This window comes from Primulina eburnea, chromosome 13, assembly GCF_022965805.1.
Source record: "Primulina eburnea isolate SZY01 chromosome 13, ASM2296580v1, whole genome shotgun sequence".
Lineage (NCBI taxonomy): Eukaryota > Viridiplantae > Streptophyta > Magnoliopsida > Lamiales > Gesneriaceae > Primulina > Primulina eburnea.
The window spans coordinates 26,648,615-26,676,473 of NC_133113.1; the positions used below are offsets into that span (position 1 = coordinate 26,648,615).

At 35.5% G+C, this 27,859-nt stretch overlaps 3 protein-coding genes and 1 long non-coding RNA gene across 14 annotated transcripts; 1 reads left to right on the forward strand and 3 right to left on the reverse strand.

Annotated features, from left to right (window-relative positions):
• Window positions 1-8: 8 nt before the first annotated feature.
• Window positions 9-4,903, reverse strand: LOC140809483 (uncharacterized). 7 transcript variants are annotated; one of them, XM_073167127.1, is made up of 5 exons: window positions 4,608-4,903; window positions 4,421-4,524; window positions 4,257-4,354; window positions 2,381-2,566; window positions 9-135 (listed from the first exon to the last, which is right to left on the reverse strand). In XM_073167127.1, the coding sequence occupies exons 1-4, from the start codon at window positions 4,825-4,827 to the stop codon at window positions 2,416-2,418; spliced, it is 573 nt and encodes a 190-aa protein (XP_073023228.1). In that variant the 5' UTR covers window positions 4,828-4,903; the 3' UTR covers window positions 9-135; window positions 2,381-2,415. The 7 variants fall into 7 exon arrangements, with proteins under 7 accessions (XP_073023228.1, XP_073023229.1, XP_073023231.1 ...); XM_073167128.1 differs by lacking the exon at window positions 9-135 and adding an exon at window positions 300-828; XM_073167130.1 differs by lacking the exon at window positions 9-135 and adding an exon at window positions 1,616-1,907 and having other exon boundaries at window positions 2,386-2,566.
• Window positions 4,904-5,337: 434 nt separating this feature from the next.
• Window positions 5,338-8,875, reverse strand: LOC140810920 (uncharacterized). Of its 5 annotated transcripts, none has more exons than XR_012113352.1 (5): window positions 8,281-8,875; window positions 7,145-8,095; window positions 6,539-6,752; window positions 6,099-6,174; window positions 5,338-6,013 (listed from the first exon to the last, which is right to left on the reverse strand). It is a non-coding gene; the product is annotated as an uncharacterized lncRNA (long non-coding RNA). The 5 variants fall into 5 exon arrangements; XR_012113354.1 differs by lacking the exon at window positions 8,281-8,875 and having other exon boundaries at window positions 5,341-6,013; window positions 7,145-7,226; window positions 7,901-8,265; XR_012113355.1 differs by lacking the exon at window positions 8,281-8,875 and having other exon boundaries at window positions 5,341-6,013; window positions 6,539-6,746; window positions 7,145-8,265.
• Window positions 8,876-11,726: 2,851 nt separating this feature from the next.
• LOC140810779 (histone-lysine N-methyltransferase ASHH3-like) lies at window positions 11,727-14,372 on the reverse strand. The gene is made up of 9 exons (XM_073168671.1): window positions 14,005-14,372; window positions 13,741-13,912; window positions 13,592-13,672; window positions 13,348-13,498; window positions 13,051-13,078; window positions 12,844-12,934; window positions 12,389-12,437; window positions 12,196-12,312; window positions 11,727-11,913 (listed from the first exon to the last, which is right to left on the reverse strand). Exons 1-8 carry the CDS (start codon window positions 14,066-14,068, stop codon window positions 12,241-12,243), a joined length of 708 nt encoding a protein of 235 aa, XP_073024772.1. The 5' UTR covers window positions 14,069-14,372; the 3' UTR covers window positions 11,727-11,913; window positions 12,196-12,240.
• A 7,273-nt stretch (window positions 14,373-21,645) lies between these two features.
• Window positions 21,646-22,614, forward strand: LOC140810412 (uncharacterized). The gene is made up of 2 exons (XM_073168277.1): window positions 21,646-21,891; window positions 21,967-22,614. The coding sequence occupies exons 1-2, from the start codon at window positions 21,646-21,648 to the stop codon at window positions 22,438-22,440; spliced, it is 720 nt and encodes a 239-aa protein (XP_073024378.1). The 3' UTR covers window positions 22,441-22,614.
• The last annotated feature ends 5,245 nt before the right edge of the window (window positions 22,615-27,859 follow it).

Here is a 27,859-nt window from a genome sequence, read left to right on the forward strand (position 1 = left end):
TTTTTATATTTTGGCAGTGAATGAATACATATTATTCACGGGTCACCTTCAGTAATAAGCCACCATGAAGTTGAAACATACCAGTAGTCAGCCACATATGTCGACGTAGAGAGTCTTGGTAGAACAAGCAGATTGCTGTTGAAAGAAATTGGGCATATGAACCCACCAACTAATCTATACTCAGAAAAAGGCACATGGGTATCGATCCTAGGACAAGAATTAAAAGATGAGCAAGCATCAAACAGATTATTCAAAAATAAATAATAATTTTTCCAAAAAAATCATACATCATGGAATCAGTAAACCAATTCAAATGCCATGTCGATTTCTGCGCTTGAACAGGGCAATGGGTCATGTTTAAAACTAAGTGTAAACGGAGAATTAGCTGGCTAATTAACAGCTACTTTCTTTCACCCGTTCATAATTGTATTCAATTTCTCAGTTTATTAATGTAAGATTCTAAAAAGTATAAAGTAAAAAAATTATGTAACTTGAATGTAATTTAATCAAGCCGTGTTTTGAAAAGGTCTTTTGGATTGTTGCAAAATCGAACTGAGATGATTCAGGTTCTGTATTTCTGACCCATGTCAGGTGAGGCCATCCTTCAATGAAACTTTGTTGTTTTACAATTTATTACTGTGTGTTGTCCCGCTTCTCTGAAACTTGTGATGATAAGGCTGCAGGGTGGAACGAATACATATACGTACATACATCTCTATGTATATTTACATAAATCTAAAAGAATTCATGAAAGACAAGAATCTTGTTGCAAGGTTAAATCTTGTTTCCATTCACATGGAGCACTGCATCGCCCCCCTTGCATTATTCCTGCGTCCAAACGCGTATCTTTGGATTCGGTGATGGTGCCATTTATTTCAAGTGCATGCATTTTTTTTCGTACTACTTATCTCAAAATTGCGTCACAAGTCCTACTTGATCGATCCAGAATATAGATATGAAAAGTGTGTTGTCTGCTTGAAAATCCAACTAGAAGCTGGAACAAAACTTTTGATCTTTGGCTCTTTTAGATTCCATTATATTTCGCTTGAATCGATATAACTGGAATAATGAATTTCAAATCCATTGCGACAAAATTCAAGGTTACATTTGGATCTATGATTTCTAATTTATTTTCATAGTTAAATAACTTAAAAAGAAGAAAACGAAAATTTATCTCATTATTTACACTATCATTATACCAATCACAATGGATTTCAAAAGACTCAAATATTTAAAGGATTTGAAATCCTTTATAATTAGTATATTTATATTATAAACAAGTAGGAAGATAAAATTGAATTTATTTCGTCTAAGTTACGTAAACAATGAGAAAATACTTTTTTCAAATCGAAAAATCCATGGATTTGAAATTACTCAATCCAAATACACCCAAGTGAATTTCAAATCCACTTCATACCAAATCATGTAATTTCATATTAATAATGGTAGATTATAAATATACTCAAGATTGATATAATTTGAAATCCATCGGTCAAATCATTCCCCAATTCAAATATATCAGTCATTCAGTCCGAATAAAAAAAGATTCATTATTTTAAACTAGGTGACCGGACACATGAAGAGAACAAAATGAAAACAGAATTCTTAATTTTCCTTTTTCTCCTCTTGATCTCAATGATTTCTTGATGTCAGAGACTCAGATTCAAGTTTGCAAGATTGGAACTGAGTTATATATCTGGAGTTACTCGGGTCTAACACTTGATAAAGAAACCAAGTGTCTTACTATTGTGTGGCCACCTAATTTTAGGTAGTATGCCTCTATAGTATAATGTTTTCCAATCAAAATGTCCTTGATGTTGCTCACTCAATTAGATAATCACTAACTAGGTTGTTGAATTCCACGAAAAGACTTGCTCATTATACTGTAGTCTCCGTAATAACTGACACTGGAACAATGCAGCAGCGAGGGAAATAAAGAAGGGTCAGATGCACCAGTGACGAAGGTCAGCAGTCAGTTATGTATCACTAGCCAAATCATTTCTTGCCTTTATTAGATTGGACCTGGGATGTAGGGTTCAGTTGGACTAGAGGCCATAAAGAAATCTCACTGCTCACTACATCTAATGGTTTCCTTGATATCACTAATGAAAACAAACTTGCAAACAGATCAGCCTAGCAAAAGTTAGTTCTATTTCAAGTTATACCAAGAAATCCATCCGTTTAAATATGAAGAGACCCGCCTTCCCGAGTCAAAGAACAAGTATAAAAAAGTGATAGTCAATATCTGTTTTTCAATCACCGAAATAAACTTGTTAAACACATAACAGAAGTGAAACAAAAGAACTCTAGTCCAATGAATTAATTCAGACTAAAGCATAAGATTTATTTACATACAAACAAAAAGGGAAAAAATCAGTACCTCACCCTGGGTTATGACTTTTAAGGGTGGTCATGTTACTTTTGTTCCACAGAAGACCCAGAGTCCGGGGGCAGTATGAATTTCACGTCAGACATTTCAACTTCACAGGCACTGCTGTTGGAGACATTATCGCTTTCTGCCCTAACCTGTTTGAGCTTGGCTAGCCGTACAGCACGCAACTCATATCTGAACTTAGCACAAATATAAGGATTTACTTACATTCTGCAAACATGTCATTTTCAACTTCATCCAATAATATAAAAAGTTTTGTCAATGTCCATGCACATTCCAGAGAGAAATACGGATCATGCCGTGAGGTGAAAGTGGTTGATCAAAGCATTCTACAAAACTTTTCATACTTTGAAGCCCCATTTAAAAAATTAGAGTCAAAGTTACTAAATGAGGTTTTCTGAACGAAGTTTTAGCAAAAGGATCGATGGTTTCGATTTCTGATTTCCCGACTTCCCGACTTTACACAAGAAAGGTTCCTTAATGTCTTCTATCCATGAAACTGTTATCCAAGCTGTTGCCTTCTCATCAAGTTTCACGGTCGAATCAATTGTTTTCTTGGTAATAGATAAAAAGAAGAAATCACTTCTTGTAATGGATCTAAAACATGCGGGCCCATATGGTTACAATTTCACTTGCAGATCATTTTGCGAATGCTGGAGTACACAGTTTATCTCAATCTATATCTATTTTCTTGTACCACCATCACTTCTTGCAAATTATTGTTCGATGCACATCAAAAAACTGTCAATAGAAAATATTTCGATTTGAAAATTCTCAGTTTTTCTCTAACACAGAAGATATATATCAAAACCCAGATCTCGATTAATATTGATAGAAATAAGATACTCAGATTGGTCTAGTAATTCTCAAATAACTAATTATTTATTATTTTTAATCTTATTAGTACATAAATGAAACCAGTACACTTCCACAAGTATTTTTGGTGGAAAATGGAAATCAGTGAAAAACTTTAAGAGCGTGCGACGTCAAACCCAGAAATTAACTAACTGTCTTTTTTCTCCTATTAATAGTATAAGACCAATTCAAATTGTTTAACTGTAAGATTTCATTTTTGATAAATGTATTTGAAGTTAGAGATTTCAAATGCATAATAATAAATTTATTGGTTTATTTGGACAACTCGCTTGACGATGGACTTCAAATCCTAAAATAGTTAGTTTTTTAGTCATAGTGGTTGATTTCAAATTCATCTCTCAAATAATCACTCAAATCCAAATCTCCCAATCCAAACACAACCTAAATATATTTGGTTATAGAACACTTAATCTAGGATGTGCAAGGGGCTTGGCCTGTGCGCTAAACTTGTCGTTGAAGACTATAAATTATAAAGTCGAAGATGTAGCAACTGCTAAGGAAGTAAACTATCCGAGTAAAATGAAAGTCTTTAAACAACCAAGGTTCCATTAAATGTGGCCTTCAACGACTAAGGGTAATTAGAAAGACACAATTGCCGCTCATATTGTATTATGGATGAGATTTAGTCAATTTTAATAATTGAAATAACAAAGTGCGTATGATGTTAATCATTTTATCACTAACATGTTAGATTTAGATAGCAGCACACTAACTAAAAACTAAGCAAAAGAATTAAGATGGTTTTGCTTCCATGCCAGATTATTAGCATCACTGGCTACCAAAAAACCGATGAAAACAACCAGTATCAATCCAATGGTTAACTCAACTGCTCTAGTCAATGCAACGACCGTAAGAACCAATCCTCTGATATAGTGGTGCTAACCACATAACAGCATTTAACATAAACAATGTACTAACAGTGTTTCAAGAAAAAATAGCTAGATTAAACAATCTACAGAAAAATGACAGGCAGAGTTAGGAAACTCACTCGGTCACATAACTCCTCACAAGGGCGAAATATATTCTCCAAAACTGCTGTTCTTTCAAATACCGAGGACATAACTTAAACCTAAGCTGTGAAAGTTCCTAGAGAAGCAAATCCAGTTAGGAAGTTTAACTGCAAATAACATTGAAAAAAGAGAGAAAAGAAACCTTGACTCTGGAAAGAACAAGCATCGCGTGATTTTCTTGCCAATCGGAAAGATCATTCCGTACATTTCCAGAATTTCCACCATCAGCAATACTTCCCTCGCCATCTGCGAAATCTCCAACCCAGCGGAGTTACCACAAATATATAATACGCATATAGTGATGAATGGCGGTAATTAAGAGTGAATACCGGGTAGAGAAAAGCTTCTGAAAGTTTCAATTGAGAAGGATTTGACGAATTCTACCAAGCGATCGGTTACACCGTATAGCTGCTCCTCTTCTTCTTTGATTTTGTTTCTGGAAAGAGATGACGGCGCTACGTCGGAAGCAGGGGCGGCGGAGGAGGGATGGGATTGGGAGGTGATTTTAAGCTTGTTAAAACTGCGTCTGAACCATGAATTCACATCCATGGCCAGCCAGCGCCTCTTCGGAGACAAAACTGCTACAAGGACAAAGGAATTGTTGGGCCCAACGGCTCGTATAATCAGATGGTTCCAGCCCAATCTGTTGTACATCAACTTTCTCACAGGCCCAGTCTATCAAATTGCACCTAAACTTGCGAATAATAATAATAAAAAATCTTGCTAAAGTTTAGGTCCCAAGAGGCCAAGACCCATGTGGTCCCATCTACGTGCCAACTCTTAGTTTCCAAATTTTTAAGATTAAAATTTATAATTTTTAAAGAAATTTATAAATAGATTTTGAAAAAAATAACAATAAAAAAATCAAATAGTCTATTATTTTAAACATGCTGGTTTAAAGTTTAAATTTTCAGCTCTGTCCTCGTTGCTAGCCTTCTTCAAGCAGTGTATTGGTGCGGCCTGTTCTTCCTTAACTGCTGTAATGGATTCGGAATTAGGTGTTCTAGTTGATTCCGCTCTCTTCGAGCACTTAAGGAGCTCCAATGTGTTCTGAAGGATTCAGATAATCTCTTGTAAACATAGTGAAATCCAGAGAGCATGAGAGTGGTCAATAAATATTGCAACAAGTTCAGATTGCTCCAATTCCCTTTTGTTTGTTATCTTACATGATCCCATGCTTTGAACTTTATATTCTTAGATGAAAATGAGCAGATTTATGATTTCAACAAATGATCCCACACTTTCTGCTTTCTAGGCATCCATAGATATCCACCTGAATGATACTTTTCGACGTTGTGTAAGCCATATATATCATAGATATGTGCTGTGCTATTTGCCTAAATAAAATTCACAGTTATCTACAGCGAAAGGTTGCTAAAACCTTTCAAACTAAGCTCCCAAATTTCAACCAAGGCTAATTTCAAATCGCTTCTTCAAAAAACGTTGGCATGAATCACAAAATAGGCTGGATGTGTAGATGTTAACTGGCACTTAGTCGGGTAGACCTTTGAGTCATCCTCTTGTGTCAGGAAGGCCTGAGAGGGTTTGAGCAGAATTGGAGCCTGTGACATCAGCACTAGCTTCCAGGTGGGATCTTTCGCCTCTTTCTCATAGAAGATTCAGAATGCTGTGTTTTCTGAGTGGGAACATGAGGAAGAATGTCTTCTTCTACAGATTATGGTTTGAAGATAAAGCCAGGCCATTTTGTACCACAACCAGGGCATATTTTTTCAATCTGCATTTCATAGACAATGATATAAATCCACACCCTCGTGTGAAAAGGTGAATTTCAAGGCACCATGACAGAGGTGAAATAGTACCCTTTGTTGTGAATTTCTTTTGCAGGCAGTGCTGATGTAGTCGAACATTACAATCTTCATTCAGGCAAAGTTCAGCCTGCTAAAAAATTAATGACACAGATAGTTTTCTGAGGTAGCATCATCTATCTTATCAAAAGAATGAATCTGAGAAGCCTAACACAAAGGCTAATGGGAATATAAATTATAAAAATCATACAATAATTATGTAAAAATAATTAATAAAAGTGGGTTCAAATATTGAGTTAAGACCTCTAGAGGATAGTGTAATAGGCAACTCCTAGTTTGATCAAGGTAAGTACAGAAAATAAATCAGCTGGACTGCTACTGTTGCGGAAGTTTAGCATGAGGAGTTAATTTTGTGGTTTTTATGGTTCAAAGCCTTGTCAACAGCAGCATGCAGACACATATTAAACGATAATAAAGTTCAGCATGATACAAACCTTAACCGCAGCTTCATTACAAACTTCACATGCGGGAAACTCATTACTCCGGAACCAGCTTCGCAGATCGAGAAAGGATCTTACTCAGAGACCGATTTTTCCTTCTGTTGTGGAACAAAGCCACTGATCATTTACCAATTGTTCAAGAGTGTTTTCCTTTCGTGACAGAGAAACTCTTCAAGGCAGGAGGGATCTGGACCACACCGACCTGTGACTGTGAATCAGTGACCGGATGAACCGCAATTCAAAAAACAGAAGTTCCAAATAAAACAGAGACTCGTGCAAGAACTGATTATAGAGCAAGAAAATTAAAGGCAGTGACTCCAAGAATACAGCAATTCAAAGAACATAAGTTCCAAATAGTACAGAGAATAATAACTGTTTTACTGAAGTACAAAGTAATATCGGCCACGATTAATTGCTTCCTTTCTCCATCACATATTGCATAAGAAAACCAAGAGTCCCAAATTCATGTCTAATACCTAGGGACCATGTTCTGTGAGTATGCAGGCATATATCCCAATCGTTTGCCCAAACAAGTTATGAATTACACAAAATAAAATATCTCTCTGCAATAAATAGTGGGTCACAAAGATTTCAAGCAACCTGTGTCTCCAACCTGTGTTCTCAGAGCATCACATTTGGAAATGCTGCCAGTGGCTTCTACATCTTGGATAATAGCTTCGACCTAAAATGAATTTCGATCACAAAGTAAACATCAACTTAAAAAAAAAAGAATAATCGTCGATGTAAAAAGACTCGAACCATTAAGTTGATACGGTGTGCTACATTGTAAACAAAAGCAATAATATTCATAGACATTCACCCTTGCCCTATTTCTATCAAAGAGGAGCAGCATTCTTTGGTTTCTGAACCTTAAATCACAGGGTTATAAAGTACCTATGCTGATTATGATTTAGAAGTCTAAATGACACGCATAATCCAATTACCTAAAATCTGTAGCAAACGACTTCGTCCAATGTGTGGAACAAAGAGGAAATTCTGCCTCGGTTAATTTGACACAAAATTTATGACCGACTACTTTGAACCAAAAAAATAAGACAGAAACACCAAGTCTCATTATTTTCTATCATTATTATTTTATTTATTAAATCCTTCACCTCATAGAGGGCTTAGATTGAGGGATTTGATTTGACATGTGAGACAACTTTATGTGGAGTAAATTTCAAATCCACTCATTTGTTAGTTTACATAGATGCAATGATAATCATGATGGAATTGAAATAAACTCAAGATCCAAATCATTTCGATTTCACTCTTCAAATCTCTACCCAAATCAAATCCTTCCGTCAATAAGCACACCTTAAAAGAAATGCAGGCAGGCATAGAAAAAATTCTTACAATGCGTTTGTAAAAAGTAATCTCAGGCACAGTATACTTTGTTCAAGTTTGGACTGATCATCTGAAACACTATTACTACTCCATAATAAACATTTCCATCAAATCGGTTTCTGCATGCTCGCCACTCAAACTGAACATAGTTTAATTCAGCATTTATTTTTCGAAGATATTCATTAAATAGCTGCTTCTGTGTACCTGCAAAATCACAGATGATATGCACAGCGCATTCTCGACATGGAACACATAACAACAGCAAAAATCATTTGATAAAGCATATTTTTACCAACGAAATCATACAAGCAGTACAAATCCCCACCAAATCAAGGCAATTAAAACAAGCTTCAGCAACACCACCACTTACTGGAAGCAATCATACAAACCTGAGGATTTCCCGGCGGTGTGAGAGAAGACATAGCGAAAATCATCCTCCTTGATGGGGCCACGCGAAAGCAGCGCTTGTACGAGTGTATGATGTCTCTAGACGAGCGCCGACATTTCTACACGGCTCTATTTGCAGATGTTGGGTAAGAGGGAAATTCCAAGGCAATTGGCGGGGAAATGGGTGTGCACGGTCATTATTTTAAAATAATATTTAATTTCAAACGAAAACACAAACTTATGATTTAATATTAAGTTAGTTTTTTTTATTACAATTGAACGAAGAATTTTCCATGTTACACATCAATACAAGTTTTTGCTTAATAAAACTCGATGTCAATGTAAGAGTAGGACTTTTATGAGAATGTCTCGTTAATTTATATTTATGAGATGGATTGATCTAATCCATATTTAAAATTAAAAATAATATTTTTAAAGTTTTGTTGTAAATTTAAATTCAAAACTCAAATTCGAATATAAATTTGTGAACACTATCCGGTTACCTTACTATCCATAAAACTCGAGTTAATAAGCCCTCATTTTAAATTACAACCCAACCACAAAAAATAAATCAAAATATGATAAAATGTACAAAATAAAATTTGTAAATCAAAGTCTAGAATGCAAGAACATCTAAAAAAGAAAGGAAAAGGAAAACGAAAAGTGTTAAGATTGGAACTTGGACCTAACTAAACCCCGAAAGCTAGCTCAAGGGGGAGGATTGTCCAATCCCATTATATACCACTCAAACGTTATTTATCCAACCGATGTGGGACAATTAACACACCCCTCTCACGCCCAATAATGAACATCTGGAGCGTGGAGTTTACAAATGACCCAATTATGGGCAGAACGGGTGGCCTAATTGTAGGTAGTCCAACACATAACGGTGAAACCCGGGCTCTGATACCATGTTAAGATTGGAACTTGGACCTAACTCAATCCCAAAAGCTAGCTCAAGGGGGGAGGATTGTCCAATCCCATATATACCACTCAAAGGTTATTTATCCAACCGATGTGGGACAATTAACAAAAAGCCAGGCAACAACAGAATTCTTCGAGAAAATAATCAATAATTTAAAAAATGACACTAGCAGACAAATTAAGATACACTATCAAATAGAAACAAGCATCATCAGTATTCCTAACGAGTTCATTTCCTATTCAGAAGTTTATTACATTTTAGATTTGGTGCACATTCTCAGCTAATTTTACACCTACGACAATTATACAGAGGATAGATAAACATAGGATAAATTTGGAAAGAGAAGCTTATTGGAATACAACACTTATTCTAGTCCTCAGCCCAGACACCACATTCTTTGTATGTCTCACTCATATCATTCCTCAAACAAATAAATCTACCACTCTAGCATCATAATCCACTTCTTTTGTATTTGAACCAGGATGAGACTCAACACCTCAATCAGAATTCGTCTACTCAACATGAAAACCTCGAGTTATTAAAGATATTCCTAATCACAACCAAGACGACAAACTGATATTAAATCCTCAGTCAAGGTATTATTCTTGATGTTACCAAAAAAATTAGGAAAGATGATAGAACTAGCAGACGACATCTCATTTCCAAATATGTCTCATATTCAAATCTTTATCAGTCATTGTGTACTTTTACTTCAAAAATGTCTAGTGAGATTATTCTCAAGTCAGTTCATGAAGCTCTAGAAATTTACGAGTAGAAAGTTGCAGTGCTAAAGGAAATTCATGCTTTGAAATAGTCAACACTTGGAGTTTGGTAGAGTTACCGCATGGCAAGAACACAGTAGAATGCAAGTGGGTATTCGCTATAAAACATAAGGCAGATAGTATAATCGAACGACACAAAGCACGCTTGGTTGCCATAGACTTCACTCAGACTTATGGTGTTGATTACACTGAAACTTTTGCACCATTTGCTAAGCTCAATACTCTGAGGATTCTTTTGTCACTAGCTGCTAACCTTTATTGGCCTTTACAACAGCTTCTATAAAAAATGCATTTCTTAATGGTAATCTCAAAAAGGAAGTTTACATTAGCCAACCACCTGGTTTCGAAAACAATTTAGGAAAGCAGATAGTGTGCAAACTTAACAAATCACTTCATGGACTGAAACAATCTCCATGTGCATGGTTTGATAGATTTTCTAGAGTCATCAAGAAGTTTGGATATAATCAGGGACAAGCCGACCATACATTGTTTGTCAAACATTATGAGAAATGAAAGATCATTGTTATCAACCGGAGATGATAGTCAAGAGATGAAAGGAGTTAAGAGTATGATGGCAAGAGAGTTAGAGATTAAAGAAGTTGGAAGTTTGAGATATTTCTTGGGAATGGAGATGGCTAGGAGCATAAAGGGCATTTCAGTTTCACCAAGAAAATATACTTTGGATCTATTAGAAAAGACATGCATGTTGGGGTGTAAGCCAAGTAAGGCACCAATCGAGTTGGCAAACAAACAAAAATTGTTTGAAGGTAAAGTAGTGGATGTAATGAGATATCAACGTCTCGTTTGGAAACTTATCTAGTTCTCACGTACTTGATCTGACATTACATCTGCAGTAAGTCTAGCAAGCCAATATAGGCATTCACCACGTCAAGGTCGTCTGGATGCAGTCTATAGAATTCTCAGATACTTGAAACAACCTCCAGGCAGAGGTTGATTCTTCACAAATAACGATGATCGAAGAGTGAATAGTTTTACAAATGCCGATTGGGCTGGTTTTATTTCTGCTAGGAAGTCAACATCACGATATGGTACAGCGGTATGGGGAAATATGGTGACATAGCAGAGAAAGAAATAGTCAGTTGTTGCCAAGAGCAGTGCAGAAACCGAATATAGAGCCATGATACATGAAGTTTGTGAGCTTTTCTGGATTAAGAGAGTACTAAAGGAAGTTAAAATCAAATGCAGGGATTTTATACAACTCTATTGTGACAACAAGTCAACTATCAGTATACTCATAACCCGATTTATCACGACAGAACGAACACGTGGAAGTATCAAGAACAAGTTTGATGAAGAGATTATTAGCATTGAATACATATCCACATCCAATCAACTTGTTGATCTACTTACAAAGGGATTGTCTGAACGCAACCATGAGTTTCTTGTCAACAAGTTCGACCTCAACAACATATACTGTCAAGCTTGAGGAAGAGTGTAGATAAATATATGATAATATTTGTTATGTTTAAATTTTGTAAAATTAGATAGAATGATATTTTTTCTGACCTTTTTTAAGGTAGTTAAATTATTATAATCTATATAACATGAGATTATCCCGATGAAATAATATTCGAGATTTTCATCTCAAATTTACACAGAGCATAGTTACAAATCTGTAATGTATGTATCTTGTGTGTTTTTTGAACAAAGGCATGATCATTTACATTATATCAGCTCTGTCACATCGCAAAAAAACCAAGAAAAATTAGACCCACGCTCTATCTGCAAAAGAACAAATGAATTGCAAAAGAATACAGGCAGCTTGGATACGCAGTACATGAAAACAAATGCCGACCTCAACTATGACTCATTCTTTCAACGATCCCACAAAACGATGCAACAATAAACTTCGTGCTTCCTGCTGCAACTGTATCTTCTATCAGCCATGGTAGAATGGCGTAAAGTAACTTGGATTATGACATTTATTTCAAAACAAATTTCCACTAGTTTGGTGACATCATAGAAATTTAGTAAAATGGAAAAGAAAATGCAGCAGAAACTCTTAACAAAGTCACTAAAAATACACACATATCGGTTCTTTAGAGAAGAGAGTGCTGAAGTTTCAAACCATGCTCAAAACACTCAACGACGCTCTACCTTGTTTCTCCTTTCACTTCAGTTCTAAATCACTAAAGTTCACCAGAAATGAACATGATATGGAAGAAGACTAGCATAAAACATTAGAGTACCTTTGTCACAAGGTGTGAATTTTTGAGTAACCAAACAAAGTACATTCAGCATCTACAAAATTCCCATTCTTCTTTGGATAAGTCTAGGAACTCTGAATTTCCATCTTCAAAAGCGATCTGTCAACAAAAACGAGTTAATTTGCAGAGAACTCTTGTCAAAATATGTTGCAACATTATAAGATTCCTGCCTCACCAGATGCTTTCTCGTGGTATTATCAAAACGTCTTATTAGCCCAAATGACCTGATAAAATGAAAACGTCCAAGAGAACATTCAGAACACAGGAGAAGTGAAAAGAACAGAGGAGAGCTAAAAGATATCATATGGAGAGTATATGAGAGCCGTTTTTCCATGGGCACTAGCCTGAAATTATTTTGGCTAACTTGTACTCTCACCAAAAATAACTATTCCACACATATCGAATTATTCTTTTCATCATATACATTAAAATCATAGGATGCTGAATTAAGTTGGGCATCACAAATATACTTGAGAGCATTAAAAAAGAGGGATATGCAAAGTTATCAAGCACCTACATGGAGACTAATGTAAGAAAATTAAAAATACTTCAGCAGAAGAGACAACAGAACTATATTCATCGACTGGGGATAAAATGCCTGATACAATTCTACAATATAATAACTCACACCTTTTATCAGAAAAATTAAATATTTTAATAACAGAACCGATGCAATTACGGTGCCTCTTCCTTCTCTGAGAGGAAGCATTAAGTAAACCTCCTGAAAAAGAAACAAATGGCAACCAACATTATAGCCAAACACGCCTCAAAAACTTAATCATACTTGAAAACTATGCATTAAAAAGATGAGATAAGAAACTGAGTAGATCAGCCCACCTACAACAGGAACTCCATTTGAATACGCCTAACAAAATATGATATAAAAACTAAGTTCCCACTTAATAAATTCTTCAGAACAAAGTAAATAAGAGAATCAAAGAAGAGAATATCGAGCATATCGAACACTGTGCTTGTGTTTTTTTTTAACACAAAATCTAACACCAATACCCATTCTGTTAATTGCACCAGGAAAAATACAGGTCAAGCATTTCCAAAATACAAATGTCAGTTATGTAGGAGTATAATATAAAAACAAGGAAAACAAGCAAGTTTGTATGATACAACTAATTTCACCTCGGCCGAGTTTCCAGCCACTTGGCATGCCACTATTTTCAATGCAGCGTCTGAAGAAGGCATTTTTGTTCTGTTTGGTTTGACCCCCAGTTTTCGCCGGCAGTCTGCAGCACCACAGTGGCAATCTTGATCTGCACCAAACTGCACAAACCTGATACACTTGTTAGACTGGATTATCGATATAGGGTGCTCTGAGAGACTCCTAGTCCAATAAGCTTCAGGAATATAGAGTATAAGCTCATACTGATAGTCATAGGTCAGATGCTCGCCCATTTTAATATCACGTGTGGCAAATATACCGATTCTTGTCTCACCATCGATCATCCTGACAGAAAGTTGTGTGAGAAGTTACAAAGAAGTGTAAATTAGAGTTGAAACAAGAATCAGCCCAACCATTTCTGCATTTCGGTATTGGGACAAGAACTGTGATTTATGTATCTTGACTTGTTTCCCTTGTATGTGGCATCAATCACCATGTCTCGGTTGATTTCACACAGATAAAAATTTGTTTCTCCACGGTGTTTCATTTTCCATAATCTTTCCTCACATGTTTTATCATCAATAACTGCGATGCAAAAATTATTGCAGAAAGGATCAACTACATCTCAGATTTCAGTATTTCTATAAAACATAAACAAGAATAACAAATGGTTTAACCTTCTCCAACATATTCTATCACAAACTCCCCTTGATTGATATCTTCTTCAGCCACAATGCCCATTCCACATTTCTCAGTCTGTTACAAAAGCACATTAAATCACTAACAGAATATAAGCATCAAAACCTAAATATGATGGCAAAAACTGAATAATGGAAAAAAATCAAAAAGTAGAATAACGACTGAACCATGTATGAATAAGATTAGGCAAGAAAAATTTTCCAGACTTAATTTCGAACTTAATTAAGATTTATTGTTTAAGGGGTACACTACATATCAGAGTCAAGTTTGTAACGTAGATTCTTTTAAAATAAAAAAATTAAGTTCTAAGACTTTTTTGACAAAGTGAACATAAAAATGAATCACCGTGGATTGTATAAAAAATAACTAGAAAAATCATAAATTGGAGACATTCAACACCTATGTTTAGAAATTTTCCCTATTCAGTCTTTACTCCCATTTACCTCTATTTTTTATTTAGTTTTTCTTTTTTTTATCTGAGTATATGATATTGTTATACTTATCGAGTCTGCCCAAAAGCATAAGGCTGTGCAAGGTTTCTAATCTATAAATCATATCTTTTTTATGGCTCATCATACTTCAGTATAATACATTAAATATTATTCCTCATTGACTGGAGTGTCGACGGGTCGTATACATCGAGCTTTACATTGTAACGTCCCGAAAATTTGAAGGTACACGTGAACCACATGCATGCAAGAAAATAAACTTCGTATGTATTTTAATTAAATTGTTTTAATTGCATAAATTAAATATGGTGAGTATGTTTACATATTTAAAATGTACTTTTCTACATTAATGTATAAAAACGGTGTTTTAAAAAGTTATTTGAGACACGATCGAGGAACGGAGTCCGGGGACAATATAAAAGAAAATATTTTAATTAAACAATTATTTTTAATTGTTTAAAGTGCGGTGTATTTAATTGGAACTTTCGAAAATGAGGTGTTTTGTGGTGATTTTATACGCCGAGTCGTATTTTTAAACGGTATTCGATTTTCAACGAAAATATGAATTTTTTGAGAATTCGGCTAATATTTTCAAGAACTTTTTCTAAGCAAAATATTTAAATATTTCTTAATAGGTTTAGTAGGCCTATTATACCTTGATTAATGGGCATAGGCTTGCAATTGAGTTTTAATTAAAACAAAAAGTCATAAACACCTAAAACAAAACCTCATAATACACGCCTCTCCCCTCAGACACACACAAAGACTCTCCCAATCAGAATTCAGCACACACCACAGGTGAGTTTGAGGAGGAAACACACGCCTTTGAGAGAAAAGCAAGCATGGGTTCCGTTCGTCGTCATTCTTTGCATCTCAACTTAATTGCGTGGGTAAAACACGCAAAGACACGCCTTAACTTTCTTTCAAACATCTTTTCACCATATTATATTTATTTAATTATCCTTGCATGAAAAACATGACGTACATATTTTATTTTCGTTTTTTTTTACATGCCACGGCCAAAAACTCATGTTTTAATGATCCAAAACTCTTGTTAATGGTGCATAAAGGGGATGCCATATTAGGGCAATAAAAAGAGATGAATTTCAGAGGATTTAGGAGGCTAGACACGGTTGCACAAGGCTGGAAATGATCAGGTATGATAAGAAACGAAATTGAGAGTCCTAGAGGGTTGGGACTCTTCGGCTAGGGTCTCCTTAGTGAGCCACGGCTGTAGCTGCTGTTAGGGAATGGATAGGAGTCCTACAAGGGCTGTATTTCGGTCTTAGGGTAGTTGCACGAGGGGTGGTTTGAAGGCTAGGAGATCGCTTGAGGGCAAGTGGCACGCATGTGCATGTGTGATCGGGTTTGAGCGGCCGAGACTTGGGGAAGGAACCTATACGTTTACGTGCATGGGTAAGGGGGGCTGGTCTAATAGGGTCCTAGAGGGTTTGGTTAGAGTCCTAGGAGGGTCGACTAGGGTCTGGACCAAGTGGTTAAAGGCTGGAATCGAAATAGCATATGATTGAATCACACTAGAACTAGGACTCCATGTGCAGAAAAATTCAATACCTTCCTAAGCTTGTTCAAGGGTCTTGATTGGCTTGAATTCGATTGAATATGGTTTAGTTATGTGTTAGGAAGCTTTGGTTCAAGTTTGGTTAAGATTCGAGTCCATACGAGTCAAAATCGGGATGTATGTCTAAGTTTAAAAACGGATTGGGAAACCCATCGAAAAGCTAAAGTTTAAGCCTAAAAAATATTTATGGGAGTGTCTTAATGTATTAGGATAAGTTTGGGACGATTTGGGACGTCGTTCCAAGATCTAAGGATAAATACAGAAAAATATGCTACTAGGGTTAAAACGGTCATTTTACACCCAAAAATGTTAGACGTCCTGACAGTGCCCTGAATGTTGTAAATAATGATAACATGTTTATTTTGAATGTTTATGAAATTTTATAATGAAAATATGAAACGTTGAAGGAAGTGAAATAATTGTGACTAATACGATGATATGTAAGGCCAAGACTCAGTTGACGGCTGAGAGTATCACTGATGTCCCCGCCGCCCAGTACTATGGTTACATGTAGATGGATCCATTGACCTTCAGCTAATGCGAAAGTCACAATTACGATCTGAATTCAATGAAAGGAAAACGTATACATATATGATGAAAATGAATATGTTTATGATGATATGAAAAATGTTTAAGTTTATGCATGATTACGAAATGTTATTTTAAATAAAAATATTTTCACTGTTGTATGTGATTGTATACGTATTATTTGTCATAGAGATTATGATTTGCTGAGTCATTAGACTCACTAGGTGTGATGGATGCAGGTGAGCATGATATTGATGTTAGTGGAGGTATTGATGGTTGATCTTACTGGACTGAAGGTGCACATAACTCGAGGATCATCGCTTGTTTTTCGCATTTATGATTTAAAGTTTATGTTAAAGATTTTTACGACTGTTATTATGCTTTTGAGTGGTTTTTGAAGAGGTTGTTAGAGTTAGCTTTATTTTGAAATATTGATAAGTTAGGATTGACAAATGTTTGACGATTTTGAGGTTTTAAACTATTTCATTTGAAATTTCAAATATGGTTGGTTGTTTTATTTTTAAATTGGTGCAAATGTATGTGTATATATATATATATATATATATATGTATGTATGTATGTATGTATGTATGTATGTATGTGTGTGTTTGTGTGTCTATTTTCGGCCGAATAGATTAGAGGTAAAAAAAAATTCAAGTAGTTTTTAAGAAATACGTGTAGTGGGCATTTCATACATATTGCTTCTCACAGCCTAACACATAGAGTCGCAACAGATAGTTGCTGAAGTATATTCATTCAACAATACTTAGCACAACCATGTATTGTTTCCTACCTTATGGTGTACAACAAATAAATTTAATTTTGAAAATAATACATGAGAAGGGCATAAACCTTGGTTCTTTCATTCAAACACACATATTATTGTTACATTGTAATCTCATGTATAAACTTGTTTTGCTACTTATCAAAGCTGGAAATACCATACACATAAACTAGAAAGAGAAATATTACAAATTTATTTGAAATAAAATGAAAAGTTTGAATGATGTTTTCATCTTCTTTTTCTATCTTGATAAATATAAACGTCTTGATGGATTTGAAATCCAAACTTCAATCTTGAATTGTTTCTTTCTCTTACTGTCAGTTGTGGCCGACAATGTCTTGTAGTAGTTGGTTGAGTGGTCCATTCTTTTATTAGCTAATGGTCCAATATTCCATTAATTAGTGGACCTATCTTTTTGTGGTAATGAGTCATATCTCACATGCCTTCTTTATTTCTGTCGGGAAATCTTTTTCTTTCGAGTTCCTTGAGAAAATTGTTTTTTGTGTGGTCCCTCACCACTTGGTCATATTTCTACAAGATGTTTTCAACCAGTTTTTGTTCGAAAGCCTTTATCGAATTTTGGCTCATTTTTTTCGGGCAATCCAGGCAGATGATTTCTAACTAACTTCCTACATGAGTCATGTTACAAAATTTCTGGCGAGTTTTTTTGTTTTGCGGCAGCTTGTTGTTCGACGGAAGATTTATTTTCTTTTCAAATATGTATTCTACAAGACTTGTAGTTTTCTCTGTAATATTATTTAACAGAAATATCCATTTACAAAATTTTAATAAAAATTAAATAGAAACTTGACTATGTCCATCAATGTAAGACAGACCCATAGACCTCATGTTCTCCTGGTAGAGATGTCATATTCGTAGAATGAAGCAACAATGAATGTTTCTTTGCTGGAGGAGGATCTTTGATAAATTTCTAAATATTTATATTTGGTCTCCTTAGCTTGATAAAATGAATAGCCTCATATAAGTCCTTTTCAGCTGGTTCTGGTGTTACACTGAAGAAGTATATCTGTAGAATATATCATCTGGACTTTGCTCATGTTTCATGAACAACTTCATGGATTCATCTTTGAAAATGATGATATTTCTGGGAAGCTAGGTGAAGTAATATAAACCGAGGCTAAAGCCCCATTATTACAATGCGTTGACTTCCTTAGATAGAAATTTAGTTTCATCTCGTACCCTTGGATATTTTCCAGTTATATCAACCCGGATTGTGGCTGTATTGATACATATTATTGTTCTCAATTTCTCTCGATTCTGTTGATATACTTGAAATTAAGAAATTATAAACTCGTTAGTACCAACCTTAGATTTACTCTTATCGGTTTAAGATATAAGATTGATATCTCTCTCTTTAATTCTTGAGATGAATGATCGACTTAAAGACTTGAGATAACTATCATTTGCTGGTTCATAAGCATTAATATGAAAATTTTATTTTAATATTCAATTGGTTACAATTGATAACATGTTATAAATTATAAAAGAGAATAGATATTTTTTTTTTTGTAATTTTCATGAACTAAAGGGAACATAGCAAAAAAAAAAAATAAACATTTTTAAAGAAATCATCGTGTCACAAAAGAAATCATCTATTACATGCAACAATTTATCAATAAGGCCACGTTTGGTACTTGGGATTAGGGTAGGATTACACTTTTAGTCAAGTGTTTGGTACGTTTTTAACTCAACCACTAGTAACCATGGGCCAAGAAATGTGCACTGTTCAACCGTGAAAAAGCAAGAATTAAATCCCAAATTGAAGAATGTATTCTCTGTCCTCATTTCCACAGTACGATAGACAACTTCTTTCTTTTCCAAAAATACCCTTCGCCATACTTTAAACGAAACTTCCCATTTCTTACACATTTGTTCTCTTGTACTGAAAATGGCCGCCGTCGTCGTTGGATGAGGTTTATGACAGAATGTCCATTGAAGTCCACTTCCACCTTGCAAACTCTCTTTGAATTCGTTACTATTACCAAGTAAATTTTGTATTGAAGAAAATATTCTTAACTTCTCGACGAATTTTTTTTATTTGTTACAAGTTAATTACCTTTGGACTTATTTGGAAACAAAATGTTGCGAGCTCACATTTTCTTCAAGTTGTGCTCTAACTATTGAACTCTGTCAGCGACTGTTAAGCGCAATCAAACATTTCATTCTTCAATCGTAGATTAAAAGTTTTATCTGATAATACATTAGTTAAAGAGATTGTTGAAGGCACGACGTAAAGGACGGCAACAGAGCATTACTCCTCTACTGTTTTTTTTTTAATTTCTTACTTCTTCATTGTGATTTTCATAATTTTTTTTTGATAAATTGTAATGCATAATTTACTTTTGTTCAATTGTAATCGAATGCATATGATTCCTCATATCCCTCAAAGTCCATAGTTGGCAAACACGCTTTCCCTTGAGTAACTGTGGTTTTATTCATGTTTTCTTCATATTTCTCTTTTGTGCGACTAAATTTGAATATGTTGTCATTTGTTGAGTGTGACAAGATGGACATGAAACGTAAAAACCTTCTACTGGTTGTAATGGTACAACAACTGTTGGTTAGAAATTTATTGATGTTGTGTCTTTTAATCTGACCACGTCCGAGAATGGTTGCCCGTCGACATCATGCCACTCGTAATACACCTGTTTCGTACATCATGACACAAAGAATCAATGCTCAATTTAGTCATTTGAATATGATTATTGATGCGGGTGATGTTCAATGTGTGTTGAACTTGAGAATGAATTGAAATGCATTTGTAAGGTTGTGCTATCTTTTAATGCACATAGGAGGACAATGTTTTTGTCTATATTGGCATACCATAAAAAAATCGAGTAACCAGTCACGATTATATGCGTAGTAGACAGTCAGCGCACATTTTCATGAAGTTATGCGTCCGTTGTTAAAGTTGTATGCGTTACTTCTTGTGAAGCCTACCCCTGTGGATGAGACATGTGACAGCGATCCTTGGAAATGTTTTGAGGTATTATTTTGTTCGAAAATTGTTTGGGTTGTTATATTGTCGATAAAATATGTTTGAGTTAAAGTAAGTATTGGTTAACTCTTATTTATCTCGTATCATATTTTTTAAAGGGTTTTCTAGGTGCATTAGATGGCACTCATATCGGCGTACACGTTCGTGCCAGAGACAAAGCGAAATATAGAACCAGAAAATGAACTATTGCGGTTAACATGTTAGGGGTTTGTGATCGAAATATGAACTTTATTGCTCTTACTGGTTGGGAGGGATCTGCTGCTGATGCCAGAGTTTTAATAGATGCATTAACTCTGCATGATGCATTTAAGGTTCCAAGAGGTTATCTATGAATAAATTTCTTGTCTACATGTTTTTATCGTTTAGCTATGCAAAATTTTTTATTTCACCATTAACAGTTTTTCATGAGTCTCTACTTCATTCATACTTAGTCATTGTGCAGGTTGTTATTATCTTTGTGACAATGGATACACTAATGTGGAGGGTTTCTTGACTCCGTACAGACGAGTAAGATATCATTGGAATGCTTGGGGGAATCGTGCATCCGCACCACAAGATCACAAGGAGTTATTCAATTGGAGGCATTCACAAGCAAGAAACATTATTGAAAAAGCATTTGGTTTGTTGAAAAAGAGATGTGCTATCCTTAGAAGTCCTTCATTCTACCCCTTGCATGTTCAAAACCAAATAATTCTTGCTTGCATTCTATTACATAATTCATCCATAATCAAATGCCCGATGATCCTTTAGAGGAACACGAAGAAGAAGTTGGCAGTCCCATTCATGATACACATAATAAGTACATAAGCAGTTTTGAGTCGGCGAACGATTGGGTTAATTGGCGAGATCAGTGTGCAATGTCCATGTGGAACACCTACAATTAGCGCCTTTTTATTGTAATCATTTTGTGTATGGAGTTGCACATCGTTATATACTGTATCTAAATGTGCTGTTGTAATTTTTTTCATAGTCAGCAGTGTGATTTCCAGAACTTTGTTTCCAGCACATTGAATGTGCAACAGTTATTAATGTCATAATTTAGGCTCTATTTTGTAACATTCGAAATTATTTCAATGACCACTACTACTACATGTACTTATATAATGTTTATTTCGTGACAGGATTACTCCACACAGCTTTCGTCTAATCATGGATAGTGTAGCAACTTTTGGTAGCGGCACTGCGAGGTGCAAGAAACCAGACAAGACACGGCGAAGTTGGAGTGGCTGTGAAGAAGATGTGTAGTCACTGAAAGAAGGTATGACAAATGGCTGGAAAAGTGAGAATGGTTTTAAAGCAGGTTACTTGACTTTGTTGGAGAATGCAATGCAGACGACAATACCAGGAACAAATATACGTGGGAAGCCTCATATAAATTCAAGAATACATGTGTGGAAGATAACATATAGTAGTTTGGTGACGTCGTTATCCAAGAGTGGAGTCGGTTGGAATGATACTGATAACACGATCGATGCTACAGACAAGACTTGGGAATCAATTGTGAAGGTGTGTATTGTCCCGTACTTTGACCTGAATTTAAACAAGTGTACCGATTACTCCTTCCCTTCATGATTGATGCAGCATGACCCAAGTTTTAGAGCAATGCGGCATAAGCAGTGGACGCATTTCAATTATTGGGCTGAAATCTTCGGAAACGATCGAGCTACTGGAGAGCATTCAACGACTTTTGAGAATGCTTTACAACAAGTTCTTAACCTTGGTGAAGAAGTTCCCAACGGAGAGTTCATCGGCGAGACTCGTACATATATCCCGTTCGATGGTGTTGATGATTCAATATCTGAAACGCATACGCCAACTTCTAAAACAAATGCAGGTACATCTTCTAAAAATAAGAAAAAGAAGCACATAAGTGAGCATGATGAATCAATAGTCCAAGCAATCAACAACCTCGCTCACATAACGAAAGAAACGACGTCACAATTGATCAAGGAATTTTCCGCCGACGACAAACTTTCCGATGTTCAAGATACGGTTTTGGAGTCATTGCAGGGTCTTACCTACCTTTCAGAAGATGAACAAGTTGCTGCAGCTTAGTTGTTATTCAACAACCATAACGACTTGGCACTATTCAAAAGACTTGGCGACCGTGGAAGGATTTTCTTGGTTAAGAGGTTGTTGTGTGGTGAGTAATGGTTACAGATTTAAGTTTGTTTTGGAACAATGGTTTTTGATTTGGTGATGAGCCATAACTTAGTTTTTGGTACTGTTGGTTGAAAGGGATGTTGTAATCTGTTAATTTGGAGCAATGGTTCTACAGTTGGTGAGCAACCATTACTTAGTTATCTGTAATTGTGGATGAAATGGGTGTTGTAATCTCGTATTTTGAAAAGCAGTTGGTGAGCAACCATTACTTAGTTATCTGTAATTGTGGATGAAATGGATGTTGTAATTTCGTATTTTGAAAAGTGCTTGCATTTGTGTTGCACTAAAAATGAGTCATTTAAAACCATTTTTGTTTTTTTTTGTATGTACTATTTTGTTACACAGACTAATGCAATTTCAGTGACTTCTATCTCATACCCTTGTGCATTTGCAAATAAGGTTTGCTTACTTTGTACAGCTTTTTTCATGGTACAAATTCGTAATTTGCAATTGGAAATTTCAGATTGTTTAATAGAGTTTTTGATACACTTTTTAATACATACTTGAAATTTTTGTAACTTACAGTAAATAATCTTAAAAATATTTCATCATTCAGTAATGTAATTCGAATAACAGATAAAACAATAGAACATATTTGCGGTTGTAAATTTACAAATGTCTCGTACAACAAAAACACAAGTCAATTACCATTACCATTGGTTATTTACATACAATTACACTGCACGTAATAAAGACTTCCACATTGGAGCATGATACAACCATTTTACATACATCAACATGCAAAACACATTACATATCATGTGTGCAAAATGGAGAATCGAGTACACAGTTGTACATACATTGATCCAAAATAAATAGTAGATAATCAGATTGTAATGTACTCGGTCAAGAGAACAAAAGGCTGGTGACATAACTGCACATACTACTGTCATAAACAATAAGCACTGGAGTTATCTGATGACAACTCAACAACAACAACAACCTTCTTTGATCTTTGGTCGTGGGATTTGAGGTGGTTTGCCTTGGACTCGATGTTGACACCAAAATTCAAAAATTCAGTGCTTTATTCGTGTGCGGAGCATGACACTCATGGACGGAAGCTGTGTGAAACAACTTCTGCTTCTTCCTAGTGTTTTTACAAACAACTTGAAGTTGATCAACAGCTAAGTACTTCACTTCACTACCAGCTACTTCATTTTCACTGCACTTAAAATTTTCATCGTCAGATATGAGATCAATGACAGGTACATGATACTTTTTGGTCACAATTTCTTCAGAGGCATTTTCACAACATAATGTCATTGTGTACCACAGAAAGAAGCACCGTAAAATGTGGAGTTTTCTATAGTATCATATCAAGCATCCTTCATATTTATAACAACAATAATTTAATGACTTCACATCTCCAACTACTTGTATCCAATGACCTGCAGTTCCTAGATATTGTATTGATGCAAATCTGTACTAGGTCAAAAACTACCAAATATGTTTAAACAAAAAATGTACCAAAAATAAATACACTAAAACACGAAACAATAAATACAATTTCTTAACTTACGTTAACTAAAAAAATAGTACATCTAATTAAATTTTTGGAACAAGAGTACTTAAGAGAAGCACACACTTTATCAACATAAAATTATAAGTAAAGAAATGACGTACCGAGAAACTTCATAAGTAAAGAACATAAGTTAATGTTTTGTCAACCTGAAATTAAGAAACAACCACCAATAAATCCTTTACACAACAAATTCGAGTTAAAGAGAAGCGTGATAAATTGACAATTTGAATGGACGAGGAACGAAATTAACATACCTGCATCAAAGAACTATGTGTGACACAATGAGTTGTGGTTTTTCGACTTGCAGAGAAGAAGGTGCAGCAGGCAACACTTTGACATATATGTTATTTCAAACTTTTGTATGCAATAGGTCATTTGAAGACTACCATGAACATTGAAACAATAATTTATAACATACGAACGAAGCCTGGTGTTAAATAATTATATATGGCACATAATTAATTTCCAAATCCTCCAATAAAGTTCCAATCTCATCGGACAACTTCTCCATTTTCATACCAACGTTGCGATTCTCACGAACTAAATCAGACACTTCCTTCAATAACTCAACTAATTTCTTACTTTGACTTGTTGTCTGCGCACATTGTTCAGTTGTAGTAGAAGTTGAGCTACTGGACTCATTAAAATTTGGAACCTCAACTGGTTGTTTCAAGGAACAATTAAAGGCTTCCACGACAGCTTCTCTACTTTCGTAACCTTTGTAACAAGCACCAGGAAAACGATAAACTTGTGCGCTTGTCTCATGCCATCTATCGTACACTCCGGGCTTCCTTCCCACGAACACGACGTATGTTTTGTTCTGCATTCAAGAGAATATGTACTTAAATTTTTAAACGAAATATGTGCGTACAGAATACTTTACTCAGATTAAAAAAATGGATGGAGTTAAATAAGTTAAGAAGTATCACATTTCAACAAGAAGTAATGTACTCCGATCCTTAACGCGCACACAAAAATATAGTATTCGAACACAGAAAAAATTCACATCTCATATACTTTCACACCGACTATGCCGTTGATGCCTTTGTTTTCTCCTCCAAAATAACATTGTGTGGTGTACAATGACAAATCAACGTTCAACGAACCTGCAAAAGTTTCTTTCACTGAAAACTAAAGAATCAAAATTACTGAACAAACATGAAAACTGAAAAGATTTCCTTCTTCACATTTACACCAGATCGTGAACTTATAAAAAAAATGGCATAAGATTTATTTGTAACCCAGTTCCTTACCTTTCTTTCACAGATCTACTTTGGTTCTACATCATATGTGGGATCTAAGAAATGGCAAGGACAAGCGTTGAGTGAGAGAATAGTTACGGAGATCTGCACTTGGGGTAAAAAAGAAGGAGCCTGCTATGTACGGTTAAAGGGGTAAAATTGGGAAATTAAATAATGTAGTTGTGTTTATCCTGAGGGGAAAAATAGTACCAAACAAAGGTTTATGTTCTACCTATGTGGGCACTACCCTCACTTCATTTCAACGGTAAGATCTTGCCACACATAAAATTTCAAAAAAAAAAAAATGGGTCCTATATATGTATGAGAAAATCTTGGCCATCCATCCTATCTATGTAGGCACTACCCTCAAGTTTGTTATCCCTTATTTTATCTTTCAACTATTAATCTCATCCTACAAGTTGTGCCTAAGACTAATAATATAATTATCCCTCGAATACCATCATGTCAACATCGACGGATCCCGTCACCCTTTACCACCCTTTCTCCATCACTGTATCCGCCAGGACAAATCGCCGCTCGTACGGTGCTACAACTACAGCCACTCATTCCACGTTTACCATGGTGGCTCCGCAAACTCTCTTTCCCCGTCATCCTTCCGCTGCCCTCGGTACCATCACCGCCACCTCCTCCCACACCACACAGTCTCTCCATCGCCGTCGATTGCACCAACCCCGCCACCTCCACTGATATAGGTGGATTTTACTTGTTTTTCATGTCATGTTTTGTTTCGTTGTGTTGCATTTATCTTCAAATTACATGCATTTTGTCACATTTTAGTTTATATTATGTTTTATTATTAATCATGTGTCTCGGTGTGAAAATACAGGAGATTCGTGCAAAAATGAAAAAAAAGAGAATTTTTGCGAAGGACCTCCACCCGGGCGCACATTAATGTCCGCCCGGGCGCCTGAGAGCTGTGAAAAAATCTTCTTTTGCGGACACCATCCGCCCGGGCGGACCGGGCGGAAACTTATGTCCGCCCGGGCGCGTTAAAGGAAAATTGAAGTGCTGAATTTGCGAAGACCATCCGCCCGGGAGGAAACTTATGTCCTTCGGGGCGCGCTTGTAATTTTGGAAAAAATTCTGGACGATTCCATTCCTTATTTTCTGAAGGCGGATGATATGGTAGGGTGTGGAGGCACGAAATCAGTCATTCTTGATCACTATTCAGAGCCGCCATATGCTTAGGTGAGACTTTTGCGCTTGGATCGAAGATTCGAGGATTTCCAGGTACCGTTCTTCGCTTCTTTCGTCAATTCTAGTATTTCTAATTTAGTTTTCATCTTTTAAACATTGTTGTGTTTATTTTCAATATGAATTCTAGTAGCTAACTTTTTATTATTTGTTGGGATTTTAGGGGATCCTACCCCAAACTTTGATATACTTAATTTACACCTCGATTTCTGATTTGTTCTTGATTATACTATTGTTTTATCGTGTTGTTAGAGCGTAGCTAACTTTAATAACGTTTTTATATTGCGAGTGAGTTCGAGAGAATAACTTGTGATAGGAACGAGTAGTATAATCCGTGGATCTACAATTTACATAGACATATGAAATTGGATACGCGCCGATAGTCATAGTCTCGAGGGTCGAAAACTAGGGGATTTCATAAATCGACATGCAATTCACTCTTGATAAATAATTAAAGACATTTAATTACTTCATTGAGTAAGATTAATTTGGCATAGCTCGAGAGAGTGTGTTCAATTGAATAGAAAATCCTGTCGGAAGCATAAAATCAATATCAAACGAATTAATAAATTAACGAGGGGTAGGTGAACCGATATTCCCAATAAATTCATTTCTTATGGAATTTAACTCAACCATTTTAGACATTATATTTCATTACTTGATTTTGAATAGTTTTAGTTGCATGTTAATTTGATTAGAGTAGTAATAAAACAATCAATCAATTTTCGTTGCTAAAGATTTAATAACTGAAAATAATAATTTTCAAATACAGTTTTCAGTGGAACGATACTCATACTCACATACATTATATTATTACTTGATATCGTACACTTGCGATAAATTTTGAGCATACAAAACCATATTTTTATTAAGAATTTAACCGTGCAACGCTTGGCTCAAGCGTCTCACCTTACTACACCTCTGATGACTCAGACTCCGATTATGAGTATGATTCCGATAGTTCGCTTCTCTCCTTTAACTCCTCGAATTTTTACACATCTACACCGGCTTTGAGATCCTTCGTCAATTCCTTTCCGATGAAAATATTCCTCCCAAATTCAACTCCGTCCCTTCACTCGTGCTCAATTTGTTTGGAAGATTTTGAGATTAATCCAAACATCGATACACCGGTTAATGAATTACCTTGCGAGCATTACTTCCACAAGGGTTGCATAGCAGAGTGGCTTAAACGTAATTACACTTGCCCGTTGTGCCGGTTCAATTTACCGATGGAACCCCACCAGGAAGAGCACCCAACCCAATTGGCAGCAGATCATGACGCAGTTTTTCCTCTGCATTTATCTCCACGAGGGGAGCGAATGCTGAGCATGGA

What these genes read in the sequence shown, in the direction of transcription:
- LOC140810779 (XM_073168671.1), bottom strand. Translation starts at nt 14,068, where the DNA reads ATGGGCATTGTGGCTGAAGAAGATATCAATCAAGGGGAGTTTGTGATA. An exon ending in CATCTGACCTATGACTATCA is followed by an intron (nt 13,499 to 13,591) that starts GTATGAGCTTAT and finishes CAAGTGTATCAG; the next exon opens with GTTTGTGCAGTTTGGTGCAG. An exon ending in AAATGGAGTTCCTGTTGTAG is followed by an intron (nt 12,935 to 13,050) that starts GTGGGCTGATCT and finishes TTTCTTTTTCAG; the next exon opens with GAGGTTTACTTAATGCTTCC.
- LOC140810412 (XM_073168277.1), top strand. Translation starts at nt 21,646, where the DNA reads ATGACAAATGGCTGGAAAAGTGAGAATGGTTTTAAAGCAGGTTACTTG. An exon ending in CTTGGGAATCAATTGTGAAG is followed by an intron (nt 21,892 to 21,966) that starts GTGTGTATTGTC and finishes TGATTGATGCAG; the next exon opens with CATGACCCAAGTTTTAGAGC.
- LOC140809483 (XM_073167127.1), bottom strand. Translation starts at nt 4,827, where the DNA reads ATGGATGTGAATTCATGGTTCAGACGCAGTTTTAACAAGCTTAAAATC. An exon ending in CAGAAGCTTTTCTCTACCCG is followed by an intron (nt 4,525 to 4,607) that starts GTATTCACTCTT and finishes GAGATTTCGCAG; the next exon opens with ATGGCGAGGGAAGTATTGCT. An exon ending in TTGTTCTTTCCAGAGTCAAG is followed by an intron (nt 4,355 to 4,420) that starts GTTTCTTTTCTC and finishes TTGCTTCTCTAG; the next exon opens with GAACTTTCACAGCTTAGGTT.